The sequence below is a fragment of the Pelophylax lessonae genome (assembly GCF_965119305.1).
Source record: "Pelophylax lessonae genome assembly, chromosome: 3".
NCBI classification, from domain to species: domain Eukaryota; kingdom Metazoa; phylum Chordata; class Amphibia; order Anura; family Ranidae; genus Pelophylax; species Pelophylax lessonae.
Genome location: NC_138770.1, coordinates 305,506,876 through 305,527,855, shown reverse-complemented (window position 1 = coordinate 305,527,855; position 20,980 = coordinate 305,506,876). Strand labels below are relative to the sequence as shown.

The 20,980-nt window shown below is 42.8% G+C and overlaps 1 protein-coding gene across 6 annotated transcripts in view; it reads right to left on the bottom strand.

Annotated features, from left to right (window-relative positions):
• TNK2 (tyrosine kinase non receptor 2) overlaps positions 1 to 20,980 on the bottom strand; it is a 362,744-nt gene that overhangs the window by 94,410 nt on the left and 247,354 nt on the right. For all 6 annotated transcript variants that reach the window (XM_082252264.1, XM_082252263.1, XM_082252262.1 and 3 more), the window contains 2 exons: positions 19,505 to 19,682; positions 17,937 to 18,007 (listed from right to left, as the gene is read on the bottom strand). In XM_082252264.1, the coding sequence (XP_082108390.1) occupies positions 17,937 to 18,007; positions 19,505 to 19,667 (234 nt within the window). In that variant the 5' untranslated portion in view covers positions 19,668 to 19,682. The remainder of the gene's footprint in view (positions 1 to 17,936; positions 18,008 to 19,504; positions 19,683 to 20,980) is intronic.

The window sequence follows — 20,980 nt, the reverse complement described above, 5'->3', positions numbered from 1 at the left end:
CAGAGACCTTACCGGAGGAGCCAAGTGGCGAACCCCCTGGACGAAAGTGTGAACCAACGAATTTACAGCCAAAGACCATTGGAAAAAAAATTGCCAAGGCAGAAATCTGGCCCTTGATGGTGCCCGGAGCCAAACGTTTATCTACACCTTGTTGTAGAAACTCCAGCAGACGGGACACCAAAAAGGAACGGGAAGAACCCCCCCCCCCCCCCCTCCCGAGACTCACACCAAAAAATGTACGCCCTCCAAACTCTATGATAAATCTTCCTAGAAGTAGATTTTCTAGCTTTTAACAGTGTAGGAATCACAGAATACGGCATCCCTCTATCCTTCAGTACCTGGCTTTCAATAGCCAGGCCGGTAAAGCCAGCGACCATAAAGCAGAATGGAAAATCAGCCCTTAAAACAAAAGATCTCTAAGGAGAGAGTCTCTAAGGAACATTGGCTACCAGCCCAACAAGAAATACGTACCAAGACCAGCGAGGTCAGTCTCGAGCCACCAGAATGACTGGAATCCCTTCTGCCTCGATTCTGCGCAGAAGCTTTGGCAAAACCTGTAGTGGAGGAAAAGCGTAAATCAGACGATACTGACCCCAAAGGGCCACCAGAGCATCGGCGGCCTCTGCCTATCTTGCCACAAACCTCTGAACCTTCTGGTTGAGACGAGAGGCCCACAGGTCCACATCCGGAGTCCGCACTGGAGACACAGTTGTTGAAACACTTCCGGGTGAAGAGACTATTCACCCGGACTAAGGGCCTGCCGACTGAGGTAGTCCGCCTTCCAATTTTCCGACCCTGGAATGTGCACAGCAGAGGGGGATGGAACATATCGTTCTGCCCACCTTAGAATGCCGGCTACTTCTCTGGCCGCCAGGGCACTTTTGGTGCCCCCTTGATGATTTATATACGCCACAGCTGTGGCGTTATCTGACTGAATTCTCACCGGACACCCCTGCAGATGATCCGTCCACAGGCACAGGCAAAGCCTGATCACCTGAATCTCCAGGATATTGATCCGCAGACCGGAACTCTCCCGAGCCCAAACACCTTGAGCCGAATCCGTGCTCAAGACCCCTCCTCACCCAGTCAGGCTGGCATCTGTGGTATAAATTATCTGGTGCGCTAATAGAATCAAATAAATATGTGTTCATCAAAATAAACACAATATGGTGATGAGGTGACAATATAACAGGGAACAATATAACACAATGGCATATATGTGACTAAGAAGATTCATGAAAAGCTCCCAAAGTCCGTGAAAAAATTTCAAATCAACGGTGAATCTTGTGTTTCAAAAACAAACGGTGAAAGTTCATAAATCCAGATGATAAGTGTATAAATCCCACCACCTTGCAAGCTGTTCTCCTACCAGACAGAAATAGTAAAAGTGCAAAACAAAACTTTTCCAATTCACTCCTGTGCAATGTAAGTTGGTGCTCCAATATCCACTGTGTGCACACCCAGTAAATAAAGCCTCTTACCAAACAGCAACAGTAATGGGCATGGATATGTCTCCTGAAAGATGTCTCTCTCACAGCATAAATAAAGTAAATTCAAGATGACTCAATGAGGAGCCCTGCTGCTCATACACTCCCTTGGGACGGCATCCTCAGAATAATACCCATGAAAAATAAAATGGGCGAACAATAGTGCATTTCCTCAGATAAACTTTATTAATAAAAAGAAATGCACTTACAGTCCAGATACATTTTCAAAGCAGTCTGCATAAGCTTGTAGAGAGCCGCGGCCGCCTGCAGCACGGACCGCGGACGTGATGTGTGATGGCGCGGCACCTCCTCTATGATGCGTTTCCTTCAAAAGAGCTTCAACAGAAACAGGAGGGTGCCGACGCCGTCACTTCCGTCCATTATATACATAATGAAAGACCAACTCTTCCGGTGTCTGCAATAAAAAACCGGACGTGTGGAGGAATTCATTAGCATTAAATTATACGATAAGAAAAACTACATTCGGAAGGGGTCATCCGCCAAATGTAATAATGAAATATATTAAAATGTATTGATGCATTCAATCCAAATCTTTGTGAAAACCTATGTATATTTAATATAGAATGCTGACACCGGAAGTGACTTTCCTTCATGTCACCTAGCATTACCATTATAATGAAAGTATGCTGGTTAGGGTAACTTCCAGTATACTGTATGAATAAACAATATTTAAATGATATGATTGAATTACAATACTGACCAGGTATAACCTAAAACATGTAAGGTGTAAATATTTACTAAGAAAAATATATGTAAAAAATATTTAAAAAATATATTAAAAAATTATTTAAAATGTATATTTCAGAAAAATATATTTAAAAGGTCACCACTCAGAAGCATATAAAGTGCATATGTTCTAGTGGGGGAAATAACTAGAGTTATGTATGATGTTAACTATTATTGATGTGGGCATTGATGTCCCACTCAATGTTATGTCCAAAGGGACGAAAGCTCTTTAATTCGTAAATCCAGAAGGTTTCTCTTCTGGAGATGGTTCTCTTCAGGTAACTCCCCCTCCAATGCAGAACATATTTTTCAATTACAATTACTTGCAGATTTGTAGGGTCTTTCTGATGGCATTTATTATAGTGCTGTGAAAGGCTATGACCCGCAAAACCTTTGCGAATTTTGGCCAGATGTTCGCCAATCCTTACACTAGCGGTTCGTATGGTTCTCCCAATGTATTGCTGCCCACAACTACATTGGATAAGATATACTACGCCCCTAGTGTGGCAGGAGATAAAACTCTTGATGGGATATTCCTTTCAAGTGATTGTTGAGGTAAATTTCTTAGCTTTGACAGTTTTAGCTGTCTTACAGACCTGACAATTCCTGCATGGGAAAAAACCTTTTATATCCAGGAACATGTTAGAAGTAAGTGGTTTTTCTATAGGGTTGGAAGCCACTTTATCTTTAAGATTTGGAGCCTTTCTGTAAATCATTGAGGTTGATTGGAAAGCATGGGTCCCAGAATTATGTCTCCTTGGAGGACTCCCCAATATTTACGAAATACATGGTTCATCTATCTGTATTGGTTAGAGAAACGGGCAGTGAAAGCAAATTCAAACTTGGAATTAGTCTCATGACTTGTAGACTTTTCTTTAGGGATAATCAAATCCAACTGTTTAAATCCACTCTCCATATGGATGTCTCTATCCAAAGTCCGCAAATCATAACCCTTCTCCATAAATCTTGTCTTTAAAGTCAGAGCCTGTTCTTCATAGTCTACATCGTCGGTACAGTTCCTGCGTATCCTCCTGAACTGTCCCCTAGGGACTGATTTCACAACTGTCTACTGCTATAAACCCATTCTTATCTGTGGGCTTGAAGTAGGATTTAGTAGAGAAACTACTTCCTCTCCGAGAATATATCAAGTCCAGAAAATTGATGGAATGGGGACTAAATTCATAACTAAACCTAATTCCCCAATCGTTACAATTCAAGTTGTTCATGAAAAGTTTCAAAGAATCCACGCTGCCTTTCCAAATGATGATGGTGTCATCAATATATCTTCTCCATAGTATTAGTTCCTTCTTCCTATTTGTGAATATATTCCTGTCCTCCCATAAGGCCATGAATAGATTTGCAAATTTTGCTCCCATTGCTACACCAGTACGTTGGAGATAGAACTTGTTGTTATAATAAAAATAATTGTGTTCCATTCCTAAAGTCAACAGATCCAGGATAAATTGTTTCTGTTTCAATGGGATTTCAAAGTCTTGGTCTAGGAAGATGCTCACAGCCTCATATCCCATATGGTGAGGGATGACTGTATACAATGATGTAACGTCTGCAGTAACTAACAAGGTGCCACCTTCTATGTGTAATTGTGTTACTTCTTGAATACACTGTGATGTATCTTTCAGGAAAGCAGGCGTTTTCTGGACTAGGGGCTGTAAAAAGAAGTCTACATTTCTCCCAATCCTAGAGGTCACCGAGTCTATGCCACGAACCATAGGTCTCCCTGGTGGCTGGCTAAGACTTTTATGCACCTTAGGGAGATAGTAGATGGTGGGTAATCGAGGTGATAATGGTACAAGAAATTCCTTTTCTTTCTTATTCACAATACCCTCCTTATAACCTTTATTGATCAATTTTTCCAGTTGTTTCTTATAAAGGTTGGTGGGTCTTTTTTCAGAATTTCATAAGTATTCGAATCAGATAAAAGGTTTTCCATTTCTTGCATGTAATCTTTTTTGAGTAGTACAATTCCCCCCCCCCCCCCCTTTGTCAGCTGGCCTAATGATTAAATTTTTATTGTCACATAACGTTTTGACTCCTTTCATAAGATCCCCTTGAGGTTTATGATGTATTTCTTTCTCTTCCAACTCCCTAAGGACCAAGTCACGGAACACTGTGATGTTATTACTTTGTGTCACTTGGGGGTTGAATAGAGAAGCATTTCTCAAACCAATGGGGATACAAGTCGTTTGTTGATGATACATAGTTTCTTTCATTGGCTTTTGACAAGAAGTGTCTCTTCACATTGAGCATTCGTATAAATGTATGAATATCAACGAAAGTCTCAAACTTGTTAAGAGATCTTCTTGGGGAGTATTTTAAACCTTTATTCAAAGTCTGTTGCTCTGAGTTTTTCAATACCACACCACTCAAATTGAAGATACCCTGTTCTTTCATTTCTTCTTTTTTTCAGGTAGCTCCCTCCCTATAGCCCCGTGTTGTTTTTTTCTTCTCCCTTTCTTTGGGCCCTGTCCTAAACAATTCCTGGATTTATTATTGGTAGGTGTCCTTGATCTTGGAGTGTCAAATATGTCTTTTTCCTCCTCCTCTTCATAAGGTTTATGAGATAATGGTTCATACCTATTGTTGGTATGATATCCTTGGGTTCTAGGGGTATGAGGTGAATTGGAATAATTCCCTATATAATCCATAGGAACCCTTCTTGGAGATCTAGATCTCAATCTTCTATGATGTCTTTCAGGAGAGACATATTCATTCACATATTCATTCCTGGAATAATTATTCCCAGAATGCTGTGAATGTCCCTTTCTATTCTCGAATTTGTGTTTCCCTTTTGGTTGTTGGTTTTGAGGGTACTCATTTAAGGGTTTAAATCTAGTAGATCCTCTATTACTTAACTCCAGAGACAAAAATGCTCTTCTTGGAGTGTCTTTTGAACCCTTAAAGCTCACTTGTGGATTCACTTCTCTAGATGCACCCTCATCAGGGGGATTATGTGGATCTGAATTGGTTTTTCCCCTTCAGCTATATTAAGCTGCCATTTGAAGACTTTGGATGACTGATAGTCTTCCAGGTCCCTCTTTTTACCTTTTGTTCCTCTTCTTCTATGGCCATAATTTCTATTAACTCTTGATTATAAATTTTATATGCTTCTTCTTGCATATGTGGTGATAATTTCTCCTTGATTTCCAGGATCTCTTTGTTCAATTTAACGACTTTCCTTCTCCTCTTGTCTATCAGAAAGTTCAGAAGGCTCATTCCTGCGCCGTTAAAAAACTGATACCATTCCAAGAGGTCTGAGTCCCCCTGGTCTGGGCTGATATTCCATCTCAGACTCCTTGGAATCATTTTCTCTTGGAAGACGATTACCCAAGAGGCATGCAACTCTGCCACTAGGACATTTTTGAGTCGCATAAATATGCCTCTAACATCTGTAGGGTCAGATGAGGTCCTGTCAAAGACCCCTTCTATTGATATTTTCCTAGAGCTGCGATATCCAGAGATACCCGAATCTCCTGGATATTTATCCGCAGACCGGACTCCTCCCGAGTCCAAACCCCTTGAGCCGAATCCGTGCTCAAGACCCCTCCTCACCCAGTTAGGCTGGCATCTGTGGTAACCACTGTCCAGTACAGGGGAAGAAAGGATTCCTCTTGTCGAAGCGCCGGGGCAAGGGGCCATCAAAGCAAGGATCCCCTCGCACCCCGGCTCAACGGGATCAGACTGTCCAGAGATTGAGGTTTCTTGTCCCATTTGGCAAGAGGCCTGGTATGGAACTGAGCAAAAAGAACCGCCTCAAAGGTGGAGACCATCAAACCCAGAACTTTAATGCAAGTCCTGATAGACGACCGACAGTTGGACAGCAGGAGCCGAATCGCATGCTGCAACTTCAGCAGTTTCACCTCCGGAAGAAACACCCTGGCTGAGGCTGAATCCAAAGTCAGGCCCAGGTAGTCCAGGGCGGTGGACGTAATCAGAGTTGATTTCTGAAAATTCAGCGTCCAGTCGAACTCAGAGTTTGCACAGTGATGTCCAGATCGTCTTTTAAGACAGACGGAGACTCTGCTCGCAGAAGAAAATTGTCCAGGTACCCAGGTACCGCAATCCCCCTCTGCCTGAGCAAGGGTTACACCGGGACCAACACTTTTGTGAACACCCGAGGAGCTGAGGCAAGACCAAAGGGTAACGCCACAAATTGATAATGTTCCTCTCCCACGGCAAAACTAAGAAAATGCAAATGCCCTACATATATTGGATAATGAAGGTAGCATCCTTGATATTGAGAGAGACCAGAAAATCCCCTTGATGAAAGGATACCACCACCATACGAATGGACTCCATCTGAAATTTCTGAACCTGCACAAAGCGTTTCATGGCCTTGAGATCCAAGATCAGACGGACCTTGCCTTCCTTCCTGGGAACAGTAAATAGATTTGAATAAAATCACTGAAAACGTTCCAACTCTGGAACCGGGACAATTGCTCCCTGTGATAGAAGAACCTGCACCGCCCAGTAAAGGCCCTACAGCCGATCCGGGGACAGGCACAAGTTGGAAGGAAAGAACCTTGTCGGGGGCAAGGACCTAGACTCGATCTTGTAACCGAATCAACTCGTGGATCCATTTGTCTTGAATGAGAGAGGTCCACGGGTCTGGAAAGAAGCAAAGACGTCCCCCCACCCCAGATATGGATGAGGATGCCCCTTCAGGCAGAGGAGGGCTTGTCTGTGGAACCCGCTTTTGACTTACCAGCCCCGGGCCTATTGGAACCCCCTGCAAAGTGACTGGTGGACTTTTTTCCCTTGTCCTTTGAGCCTGCAGGACGAAAGGGCCATTTGTAGGCCAAGAAGAAGGGACTACGTTTACGACAAGGCTCTTTGCTCTTGGCAAACTGTGGAAGCTGGAGGAGTACTTTTACCTCCCGTAAGACCTTTAATAAACCCTTACATAGAAGCACCGAACAAACGGTCTCCTGCAAACAGTAGATCAGTCAGCACCTTTTTGGAAGCATGGTCAGCCCACCAGTACTTCAACCAAATCATGGGGCGGAGGATCACTGCAGTCACAGACACTCTGCCAGCCAAAGGGGCCGCATCCAAGGATGCATCACAGATGTACTGTAGCCCCTGTATCAACTGATCTTCCAGCTCCCCCAGCTCAGGAGAATGTTGACCCCCTTGCAGATCCTGGCGTAAGAGTTTCGCCCATTCTGTTAAGGTCTGGGAGACCAAGGTGATAGCAAGCACGGGCCTCAAATTTGAACCCACCACAAGGAAAAAGGTATCGGACCAGAGCTTCAGCTCTCTTGTCCACAGAGTCCTTAAATGACGGGGATTCCTCCACCGGAAGAAGCGTGGCCTTATGTAATCTGGAAACCTGGGAGTCCACCACTGGTGGAACTGCCAGCTTCTTCAAAAGAGACTCCCCAAAGAGATATCTCCTAGCAAAATGCTTAGGTATTCCAACCATGCGTTTCAGGGATCCCCACTGACTAGCGACAATCTCGTTGGAATATGCAGGAAAAGGGAACACCTTAGTCAGCTTGGATGGTCTACGGGTGCCAAATTGCATCGGCACAAAAGACGCAGCATCAGCTGTGTCCTCCTATTTTAAAGTTTCACGTACTGATACAATCAGTGCCTCCACAAGCGCCTTTTTATGCACGGCTGTAGTGGAAGAGGAACCATCCTCACCGTCAGAGCACTCTGGGTGCATGGACGCAGACCCAATGGATTGACTCGCGACTGTGGAGGCCAAATCCACCTCAGACTCTGAGGAGTCAGAGGATATAAGTGAAGGCGGGGGCACTACTTTCTAGGCTGCTTTTGAAAGGCCATATCTGACACAAGTGATCTGTAGGACCGCCGTCATGACCGCAAAGGTAGACTGAGACCCACAGGGTCCCGCAGCTTCTGAGAGTGGGTCAGGTGGTGATACTTGCTCCAGGGACTCCATGGTTAATCCAAAGGCCATCTGTAATATAAAAAAAATTGTCACAAAAACCCCCCCTTAAACAGCTACCGCTGTGGTACTGCAAGTCCCAGGGCACCATTGGCGCTGCTATGGCAGAAGGAGGAGTTGTATACCCGCAGAGACTCCCCACCACCTACTCCCCACCGCCGAATACAAAGTGCCAGGCTGCTTGCCATGCTGTGATCAGAAAGGAAGAGGAAGCAATGTCACTGTCACTAGAGGCCCACCATCGCATCCCCGCCCTACAGGCTACAAGAATGGTGGCGCCACGCGGCGCAGCACGGCACCCAGGCTCCTCGACCGGCCCTTAAGGTACCTGTAGCCCACCAGAGGGGCCTCCACAGAAACCCCCACGCAGGCATTCACCGCAGGATCATCTGAGTGTGAGCTGCCGGTGGCGCGCTCCCACCTCCCTCCAGCCTTTCACCATATGACACCCCATACATCACAACAGCCCATGCACCCTGAGTGGGGACTAAGGGATGGGTAGGTGAGGTTGACCTGTGCAGGGGAACCCCGCTAGTGAGGGGGGGAACCATGTGGAAAGGAAGGACACATAAGGGGCCTACCAACCTGTGTGTGGGAAGGGCCGCGTCCACCCCAATACACCACTCACCATACCTGTGAACCGAGCGGGCACCACTCCTAACAGTCCACCGCACAATCTTGAAATGGGGATGTTAACATTATAGGTAATAACACCAAGAATTGGCGATCCAGGGAATATCCAATTGCCTTCTGGGGAATTGGGGAGGATTTTTTTTTTTTACCCTCAATGGAACACATTGGGCCATGGTTTATTAGGGGTTTTTTTTGCCTTCTTCTGGATCACCTGTAGGTATAGGGTTTAGTTTATGAAGGTTTTCTATTTACTGTATTTATTATTTTCTATTGGTTGAACTGGATGGACTTGTGTGTTTTTTCACTCTAACTATGTAACTATGTAAATTGTCCTTGAACCTTGCTTTGTTCTGTTACGGTAACTATATAAACACGAGTCCTCCATGGTATTTTGCAATATCAGTTGTCTATTCAATCGAACAAGCACAGTATACATCCAGCATCACGCAAACACCTTGAAGCATTTTGCATGTATATTGCTTACATGTAGTAGGCATTAACCAGTTTTAGACTGGAAGGATTTGCCCCCTTAATGACCAGGCCCCTATTTTGCGATTTGGCACTGCGTTACTTTAACGGACAATTGAGAGGTCATGCAACGCTGTACCCAAATAAAATTGACGTCCTTTTTTTCCCCACAAATAGAGCTTTCTTCTGGTGGTATTTGATCACCTGTGCGATTTTTATTTTTTGTGCTATAAACGAAAAAAGAGCGACAATTTTGAAAAAAAAAAAAAAAAACAATATTTTTCACATTCTACTATATGACATTCTCAAAAAAAAAAAAATTTAAATTTAAAATTTTTTAACATTTTAGGCCAATTTGTTTTCTGCTACATATTTTTAGTAAAGAAAATCGCAATAAGCGTATTTTGATTGGTTTGTGCAAAAGTTATCGCGTCTACTAACTACGGGAAAGATTTATGTCATTTTTAATGTTTTTTTTTTTTACTAGTAATGGCGGCGATCTGCGATTTTTTGCGGGACTGCAACATTGCGGCGGACAGGTCGGACCCCTAACTGACATTTTTGACACTTTTGGGGGGACCAGTGACATTACTACAATAATCAGTGCTAAAAATATGCACTATTACTGTAATATTGCCATTGGCAGGGATGGGGTTAACAGTATAGGTGATCAAGGGGTTAAATGTGACCCTAATGGAGTGATTCGAACTGTATGGGGGTTGGGCTTCTGAGATGACCATAGAGACATGTGATCCTATGTAGCAGGATCACATGAGCTCTGTGATCATCCCAGGGAGAAGGACGGTCAGCTGTGCTTACAACAGCCGACTGTCCTTCTCTCTCAGCGGGGAACAAGCAAGAGTGTCAGGCAGCAATCGGAGCCGCCTAACACACGCATTGGCTTCCCCACTGACGAGCGGGGGCGGGAGCGCGCCGGCGGGGGCGGGAGCGCGCCGGCGGCGGCGCGTGCTCGCCCCCTAGCTCCTCCCCGGCAAATTACTTATGCATACGTGATTTTGCCTGGGAGAGCCACTCTGTCGCCATATATATACAGTATGCGGTCGGCAAGTGGTAAAGGTTTGAAACTGTCAAGGTGTTCGCATGATTCTGAATGTATATTGTGCTTCTTGATTAAATAAACATCAACTGATACTACAAGATACCACTGAGAACTTGTGTTTAGGGATACATACAGCAGTAAAATAAGTATTGAACACGTCACCATTTTTTTAGGTAAATATATTTATGAAGGTGCTATTGACATGAAGTTTTCACCACGTTGGTAACAACCTATGCAATCTATACATACAAAGAAACCAAAACAAATAAGTTTATAAATAAAGTTAGATATAATAAAATGGAATGACATGCTTCTTACAAAATCCTTTTTTGGTAATGACAGCTTCAAGACGCTTTCTGTATGGAGAAACTAGTCACATGCATTGCTCAGGTGTAATTTCAGCCCATTATTCCACACAAACAGTCTTCAAACCTTGACGGTTCAGTGGGCCTCTTCTATAAACTCCGATCTTTAGTTCTGTCCATAGATTTTTTTATTGGATTCATGTCAGGTGATTGGCTGGGCCATTCTAGCAGCTTTATTTTCTTTCTTTGGAACCAATTGAGAGTTTCCTTGGCATTATGTTTGGGATCATTGCCTTGCCGAAATGTCCACCCTTGTTTCATCTTCATCATCCTGGTAGATGGCAGCAGATTTTTATCAAGAATGTCTTGGTACATTTTTCCATTCATCCTTCCTTTAATGAAATTAAGTTTGCCAGTACCGTATGCTGAAAAACAGCCCCACACCATGATGTTCCCACCTCCAAACATCACTGTTGGTATGGTGTTTTTGGGGTGATGCACAGTGCCATTTGACCTCCAAACATGTTGATATGGTGTGTATTATGGCATCCAAAGAGTTACAATTTTGGTCTCATTTGACCAGACTATATTCTCCCAGTATTTCACAGGCTTGTCTAAATGTTGTGCATCAAACTTTAAACGAGCTTCAACATGCTTTTTCTTCAGCAATGGAGTCTTGCGTGGTGAGCGTGCATACAGGCAATGGCAGTTGAGTGCATTACCTATTGTTTTCTTGGAAACAATTGTACCTGCTAATTCCAGGTCTTTCTGAAGCTCTCCACAAGTTATCCTTGGCTCTTGGACATCTCTTTTGATAATTCTTTTCACTCCTCTGTCTAAAATCTTGCAAGGGGCACCTGGTCGTGGCCAGTTTATAGTGAATTGATGATGTTCCTTCCACTTTCGGATTATGGCCCCAACAGTGTTCACTGGAACATTTAGAAATCCTTCTATAACCAATGCCATCAGTATGTTTTGCAACAAATAGTTTGCGAAGGTCTTGAGAGAGCTCTTTGCTTTTACCCTTAATGAGATGTTTCTTGTGTGACACCTTGGTTATGAGACACCTTTTTACAGGCCATTAGTTGAGGTGGAACCAGCTGATATTATTTGCACTAACAAGGGGAAGGATTGCTTTCTAATTACTGATAGATTTCAGCTGGTGTCTTGGCTTTCCATGCCTTTTTGCACCTCCTTTTCTTCATGTGTTCAATACTTTTTCCCTGCGTCATTCTATTTTATTACACATAACTTATTTCCTGAACTTATTTGTTTTGGTTTATTGGTATGTATGAATTGCATGGATTGTTACCTACATGTAGTGAAAATTTCATGCCAATAGTACCTTTAGAAATATAATTACCTAGAAAAATGGTGACATGTTCAATACATATTTTACCTGCTGTATATTATTGTGCAGTAATCCATAACAACCAATTGCATGTAGTCAGAAAAGAAAAAAATTCTGATTGGTCACTAAAGATTTTAGCACATTTTTTCACAGTACTTTGCCATACTGTATAAATATAATCATCTTTTAACCACTTGCCGACCAGCCACACATACTTCGGCAGGTCGAAACTAAGTCCCACAGGGGAAGCTGATCTGCGGCCTCGACTTCTGTCGGGCACCTGCGATCGCTCCCATGGAGACAGACGGCGGTCTGTAATTGTAAACACGGCAGACCGCTGTTCTGTCAGCAGTGAACACAGGGCTCCTGCGTTGCTCTTTTTTAGGAACACAGGTCCTGTGGTTATTCCTTAAGCCCATCCCCCACACAGTTATAAAGCACCCCCTAGGGACACATTTAACCCTTTGATCGCCCTGGTGCTAACCCCTTTCCTGCCAGTGTCATTAATATAGTAACAGTGCATATTTTTAGCACTGATTACTTTAGTAATGTCACTGGTCCCCCCCCCCAAAAGTGTCAAAAATGTCAGTTAGGTGTCCGATCCATCCGCTGCAATGTCGCAGTCCAGCTAAAAATCGCTGATCGCCGCCATTACTAGTAAAAAATAAATAAATAAGAATGACATAAATATTTCCCCTAGTTTGTAGACGCGATAACTTTTGCGCAAAATAATCAATATAAACGTATTTGGATTTTTTTTTTTACTAAAAATATGTAGCAAAATACAAATTGGACTAAAATGATGAAAAAATTAGATTTAAATTTTTTTTTTATAGCATGTTATATAGCAGAAAGTAAACAACATTGTTTATTTGTGGGAAAAAAAAGGACATTCATTTTTTTTTTTGGGTACAGCGTTGCATGACCGCCCAATTGTCAGTTAAATTAACTTGCCGTGCCGTATCGCAAAAATTGCCTGGTCATTAAGGGGGAAAAACCTTCCGGTACAGAAGTGGTTAAATGGTCTATTCACAATACACTGAATTCCTATTGGTTGTATTGTTTAGCACTCTTTGTACATAATCATTGTTGTTTGTATTGCCCGATTTTAAAGGTCTGTTTGTTTCCCAGCAATATGGTACATCCTTGCGGTTTGAAATGTCATATGATCCACTTTAATCCGCAGATAAGAAAATAAAAAGTCAGATGTCAGGATGGGGCCACAGATTACATAGCACTGGTATCATGTAGGGGTCCCCTCGAGAGATGTGTATTTCAGGCATACAGAAACTTAATGCTGATAGCATGATTTATTTCCTGGAAAAGTGCAGCAAATCTCTCAAACAGGATTAGCAGCTTCCGCTGCCAGATAGGCCTGCAGCTGGGTCAATCCATCCTCCCCTAAGTGAAGGACCCCTAGAAAGGAAATCCTGGGACAACTGCTGACACTTGTATAGTGCGAGTGTCACCAGTCATGGTCCAGCAAGAAGAGTGGATAGACATGTGATACTGAGTGGGTGGGTTCTATTTTCAGAGTAAAGCCAGACCCAAATATTCTAACACCGCAGACAGAGGACCGTGGATTGAAGCAAAGTTTTAAAGACGGCAATACTAGCCTCTTTTATTCTACACTCTGTTCTGAATGAGCACATCAAGCCTCACTAAACATAATGTAGGTCTTTGTGACATTCTGAAAAGAACAAATTGCTGAAGGATAACATACTACCATTGTAAACCTCACTGGGAACCATGATGTATCCAGTGACAAAAAGATGAGACCATAGGTTTAACATCAGAAAAAAGATTCATTCACATGTGCGTTGATGCTTATTAGCAGAATTTACATTTCAGAGGCTCTAATCAGAGCATAACTATAAATATAGATACCCAAACTGTGTACAATATAGTGCACAGCTGAGGATAGGTAACTGTAGATACCTGGAGCCCAAACTATAGCCCAGGACCACATGAGGCCTTTTGCTACTTGCTGTGTGGCCCGTTGAGAAGCTGGAATGACAGTGATTTCTAGCAGTCTCATATAACATGTCCTCCATTCACTATCTGCAGCAGCAGGTTTCCAGTCTCAAATAGCACCTGTAGCATGAAAGAAAAGAGGTGGCAGAAACCGCCAACTCTTTCCTTTTATCATTGTGGATTTGTTTGCGGATAAGCGGGCACCCGGCTTTTCACTGCAATTAAGGATCTCACAGGTTTCTGGGTGAGCGGTGCATCTCTCGAGCACCTGTAGCACATCTGCAGTCTCTGCCCATCTTTTCTAACATGTCTGCAGTTTCTAACAGTTTTGTGTAGCATTACATATAGTGAATGTTATGCGTGGCCCTTTGGAGCTTTTATGATCTGCAGTTGAGACCCCCTGTGCCTTTTACGTTGATAATCACTGCTATAAATTGTATGTCGTACAAATAAAATGATTGCTATGTTTACTTGTAAACAATAGGATTGTGCACAGATCTTAATTAGTTATAAACCTAGACCATGAAAGGCTGCCGCTACAGAACACATCTTCTAAAAGTGCTAACTAGCTGTCTGTTATCCTGATCCTGGCACTTACTGTGCCACTAACTTGCAACAAATACACAGAACGGGAGTTCTTACCCTATTTCTGGCATTACAACAGTTGTATTTACAGTGTTATAACCAACTGCATAGTGTTTTAATATACGGTACGTATCCATCCATGAATTAAAGACTGAATAAGCTGTCACATATTAAAGGGAACAGTGCTATAGGAAAGGATCGGCATACAGTAGCTCCAACCACGAGGCAAACAAAAGTGAATCCCTCTAAGGCTCATAAGACCCTCTGAGCATGCCTAGTGGTGAAGTGCATCAGAGCCACACTTTTAACCCATGGATGGAGAAGTATATTGCAGCACTAAGAAAGTGCTGCTACATACACAAATGTTTTGCAATCATTTTGCTCAAACTTGTGTTACATTTGTTCACCTGCATTGCTTTTTGCTAAATCAACTTTCTAGAATGCATGATACATGTGTTTGTCTGCATCTCTATCTGCTGCAATCAATATGCTGGGACTAAGCATATCGGTCTGCTAATTCACTCAATCCATGGATAGTTAGGTAAATGGTTAAGGTAAATATTTACTATACAAATAGCTGCTATATATATGCAATTGCTTCATATTCAGTTTGCGGGGACTTGTAGTACATCTGTATACCTACATTTGCTTTTTATGAATTAGCTTGCTAGATGCATGATGCACCTGTTTGCCTATACCTTTGTCTCCTGCCTGTTGGGACTGAGTATATCAGCTTGCAGAGATGTGTGATACATCTGCTGTCCAATTCAATTTATGGATGGTTAGGTATAACATATTATCATGCAAAAGGCTGCTATATTGATAATGGCTTCATTACAGGTGGCTGGGTCTCACGATATGTCTGTCTACCTGCATTGCCTCTTGTTGAATTAGCTGGCTGGAATGCATATACCTGCTTGGCTATATCTTTGTACACTGCAATCAACCTGCTAGGACTAGAGGGTCCTTTCACATGGCCACCTCCCATTCCAATCAACAGGCAGTCTGCCCGCTGATTGGAGCAGAGCAGGACGGTTGACAGGTCCGTGTCCACTCAGTTTCTGCAGAGTGGATATAGACAGCCCCTGCTCTGCTCGATGGGCAGCCAGAAGTAAACGGACTCCGCTGTCCATTTATACCCGGCTGCCTCTGATCAGGTCCACCAAAATGAAAGAGGATGCAGTGCTCCTCCACTTTTTTTAGCGGGCCTGATTGGACCATGAGGTAGGTGGGTGTAAATGGACACAAGTCCATTTACACCCACTGGTCCATAGGAATACATAGACCTTCTGATCAGGTCCACCCAAAAACCTGACAGTCGGACCTGATCAGATTGCCTGTGTGAGAGAGGCCCTAAGTATATTGGCTTGCTGAGCTTGGTGCTGTATTAATCTGTTCTTACTATATACGAGGTTTGCATCAACCAGTTGCATGCTACTGGAATAGGTTCAATTGTTTTCTGTTGCCTCAACCTATGTGTTCCTTGCAAATTATTATTACTTTTTTTTTAAACAAGTCTTAAGGTGTATACACACTGGGTATAGTTGAATTGAACTGTGTCCAAATTGGCTCGTCCCCCTCCCCTGCTGGTCTGCACTCACAATGTGCTTGAATAAACGTGTTCCCAGGCACGCTCACATCATCACATCAGACAAGTCAGACTACAGTGATCCCTGCTTCTGTGCTCAGTGAGCTATGGAGAGTTTTGTGCTCAGGCATAGTTTGCACTCACCCTGAAACAAACTGTACAGGACGACAAGTGAACTTCATCCTGCAGCAGCACTTCCAAGCAGTCCTGGGCACAGTACAGCAAAATGATAATGAAGTAAAAATGTTGCACTAAAATAAATGACCACCTATCACCTATACAGTGATATAAAATAAATAATAAAAAATAAAGTTCACAATAATCCCAGTGATCCAGTATCAATCTGTGATATGAATCTAAAGTGCAGTGATACTGCCTGTTGTGATGTCACTACGTCAATACTGGAAGCGATTGGGAAGCTATCTTGTGTGTACCCACGGATTTTAATTGTGAAGAGCATGTGTGAGTGTTATTACTTTGTATCCAATAAATTACATACATACTCAGGTATGCTATGAAATGTCTTTCTGTTTATCTCTAATATACACATTGTGGAGTTACCGCTTACCAGGGTGTGCAGTGATTTTGCCCAAGACGGTCTACCATCATCAAGGATTAAGGATATTGTTCCACCATATGCGTTAATTGACCTATCTGTAGTGTGTGGTTAAATTGTGTCTGCTAAGCTTTGTGTTTGACCACTGGGTGGAGGTTTGGACACAGCACTCTTTCTCCATTGAAAACTGTCACTGCACCTTTGATTCATATCATGGATCGATACTGGATCACTGGGATTATTGTGGACTTTATTTTTTATTATTTATATTATATCACTTTCTAGGTGATAGGTGGTCATTTTTTTTAGCTCAACATTTTTACTTAATTTTTTATCCTATGTCATTATGTCACATGGTATGTTGCAGCTGTTTGTTTTGGATTTAGTCTAAACTTAGTGCAGTTTTCGTTCCCACTACATATATTCATCAAACGTATAAGTTCACCTTTTTAGATAGAATGTGCATGATTTATTTTTACCTGTAGGAGTCTGGAAAGCATTGCACCCGTGATAAGTAGATCAGAGATTTAATGTTAGGCTTCTGCAAACAAGCCCTGCAACTTTCAGCCTGTACCTTATTACAGGCTGTCAGCGCTTATGAATGAACTACAAGGGAGCTCATTAGCGCATCCTTGTGGTTCATTAACAACCAATGGCAGTCGGCCGTGGTGGCTGACAGTACTAGAGCCCTGCATGGCCACAATGTTTTTGAACTGTGAAGCTGGAGTGGGGAGAAGAACCCCCGCCCCTTGTAAAACTGACGGGGGATTGGGGGGAGAGGCATCATGAGATGGAACATGTTACATGTTTCACCCCAAATATGGCTGGAGCATGTAACATGTTCCAAAAGGTGAACTTATTGTTTAAAACAACTTGATCTGTTCTTATCTAAAAAAATATTACACATTGTGTTTTACAAATTATGGGAGACTGCAACTATCAGATCTCTAGAGCAGGGTTTCTGAACTACGGTTCCTTCAGAGGTTGCTAGGGGTTCCCTGAGCAATGTTTCTGTCTCTTAAATAACTTCCCACAGACACCATTGATCTTTTTAGTGAACTGTATGGTAGAAATTCTTCCTAAATGAGCACAAGTGTTAGGAGCATTCTTCCTACTGATAATCGCTCTTTTGTGTCATGAGTTGTAAATATAGTGATTTATAGCAGGGGCTCCTTGAGACTGGAAAGTTATTTCAAGGTTTCCTCTTTTTTGAGAAGATTGAAAAAGGCCGATCCAAAGTGGCCTACCTTACTCATCCAGGATTTTCGCTTACACATAGCCTTCCTCCGCTTTACTGCTTCCCAAAGACGTCTCTGGCCTGGAAAGTATAAATAAAACAGAAATGAACATAAAGCTACATTACATTATGTAATTATGTAGTTACATTATGTAGTGTAACAAACTTCTCATTGTAGCACAGATATCAGAATGAGACCGCGGTCAAGGTGGCCCTTCGGGTCTGGTATGGATTTTGAGGGGAACCCCACGCCAAAACAAAAAAAAACAAATCCCCCCCCCCGAACTATACACTTTTACACCCCATACTCATTCACATAAGGGGGGGGGGGCAGGATCTGGGGGCCCAGACTCTAATAAGCCCCCTGCCAGCAGACCCCCACAACCGCCAGCCAGGGTTGTGGAGAAGAGGCCCTTGTCCCCCTCAGCATGGGGACAAGGTGATTTGGGTGCCCCAAAGCACCCCCCCCCCATGCTAAAGGCATGTGGCCTTGTATGGTTCAGAAGAAAGGGGGGGCCGGGGTGCTTGCTCATTCCCTCAATTTCTTGGGCTGCATGCTCAGATAAGGATCTAGTATGAATTTTGGGAGAAACCAATTGCCATTTTTTTTTTTTACCCGATTCAAAAACGTTCCTCCTGGAAAACGCATTGATGTGAACGTGTACCATAGAAAACCATGTTAAATGAACTGCAGTGCGTTTCTACAAACTGCAAAATGCACTAAAAATGCATAGGTGTGAACCTAGTGTTAGAAGAGCAGCAACACTACGATACAACAAAGTTTTAAGACTGGTTATAACTTGCTAGTGATGTCAATTTCCTCAATTTGAGGTTTAAACCATACATATGGCATATGGCCTTGTATGGTTCAGGAGGGGTAGGGGCTCATTCGTCCCTCCACTACGCCCCCCCCCTCTTTTTCCTGACCTGCCAGGCTGCATGCTTGGATAAGGGTCTGGTATAGATTTTTGGGAGGACCCCACTTTGTTTTTTTTTCTTTGCCGGCTTTTTTTTCACAAGTCGCATGTATATCATGCAAGTGCAACTTTCATGCGACTTTTAAGGATTTACATTGAAGTCTATGGCCCTCAATTCGCATGATAGTTGGACTAAAGTAGTGCAGGAACTATTTTAAATGCACTGCGACTTTAAATCGCACCAATATGAACGGCACTCGTTGGGAAACATAGGGTGTGACTAGTCATGCGACTTTGGGGGTTCAAAGTCACATGACAAGTTGCACAAGTGTGATTGGTGCCTTAAGGAAGTTTAATAAAAAAAATGTATAATGTATGACCAGCTTTAGTGATCACCTAGAGAAGCAAACAAACTTTTTTTTTTTTTTTTTTTTTTTTTTTACAAAGGAGTGCATAGAGCAGTAATAATGTGCATAGTGTAGTAATTAACATCAACCGGTTAACCAGTAGATCTAAGTTCTTCTGTTGTCGGGACTCTGATAGCTGTACTCAGACTGGATATTACGGGTGACTGCACTTGGCAGTACTATTTAACTTGTCCAATAATATCTGCAGTACTGACTTCCTGTTATTTAAATACAAGGAAGGAAAATGTTCTCACCAGGTCGGCCCATGCCAATCTTCTCCAGATCCTCATTTTTAACGTAATCAAAGTGGGAAAGGCGCGTGATGTTGAGGTCATCACGTATACGCAAGAAATACTGCTGCAGTTGCACCTCGCTCAGGAGTTCCAGAAGCCATTCCGAACCTTCATCTGGCTGCATGCTACTCCCCAACCTCTGTGCAGAAGAAGAGAAAAGTGTGAATTGCAATACACTTCTACTGTAAGGACTTCAAAATCAAACCGTTTATCTGCTCTGTGCAAACCTGGAAACATACAGAATGATGAATAAATTCCACTTATGGGGGAAGAAGAAAGACTATGTATGTGTGGGAAGGAAAGGGTTCTGAAGAGACTATGTTTAGCTGGAGGAGATTAGGCTCATAAAAACTGTCAACACTGTCAGTAGAAGGCTCTATGTTTGCTATCTTTCCTGAGCCTCTGAAACCAAGTGTGAGAATTTTCACACTGGTACTAGACTTCCAGGTTTTATAGTGTGTCAGTGTGCTGCAGCAATGGAAAACCAACAGTAGCTAACCAATCACATCTTACTAATAACACAATAAGGGCACAATAACTGTTGGTGTACAAACAAATGAGATCACCCCAACACTTACACGGCAAACACTATTAAGACTAACATCACAAAAACTCTCTTCAAGGAAGACTATTCCGCCTCCACCTAAAAACTGTACTTCTACCTTCTCCATCAGCTCATCCCTTAGACCCCATTCACACTAGCGCGACTTGTCAGGCGACTTGGTCGCCTGACAAGTCGCAGTCGGTCGCCTGCCATTGATTAGCACAGGACCCGTTCTAATAGGAGCGACACAAGTCGCTCCGACTTAGAAAAAGGGTCCTGTACTACTTTGGAGCGACCTGGAGGCGACTTGCATTGACTTCAATTATATGAAGTCCGTGCAAGTCGCGCCGAGGTCGTGGTGCACGCTGTGCACCACGACTTCACAGGTCGCCCCAGCAAGTCGTGTCGCCCCTGTCTGAATGGGCTCTTACAGCCATTATTATTATTATTATTATTATTAAGGATTTCTATAGCGCAAGCAGTTTACGCAGCGCTTTACAATAATAGAGGGAGACAGTACATATACAATACAATAAAATACAGGATTAAGAGGGCCCTGCTCAGAAGAGCTTACCCTTTGAATCACTTGCCTCTTCCTTTTAGGTTGTATAGTGTTTTGGGCAAACTGTTCTGTGATTTATAAATTACGTAGAACAATAATCAAAGCTCATTTTGAACATTTTTGATATTGTATGATATTGTACATTATAATATAAGTACATTGAATAAAATAGAAAAGATATTTGCGCTATGGACTGATCAGATGTTGTGCTGCCTGCACTTAAACAGCTACCTGGATAGATGTTAGGCTGGCCCAACATGTTAAATTTTCCTTTAGATTTACCTAAAACAATATAATATGAGGCCAAAACGAAGCAACTTGCAATTGTATC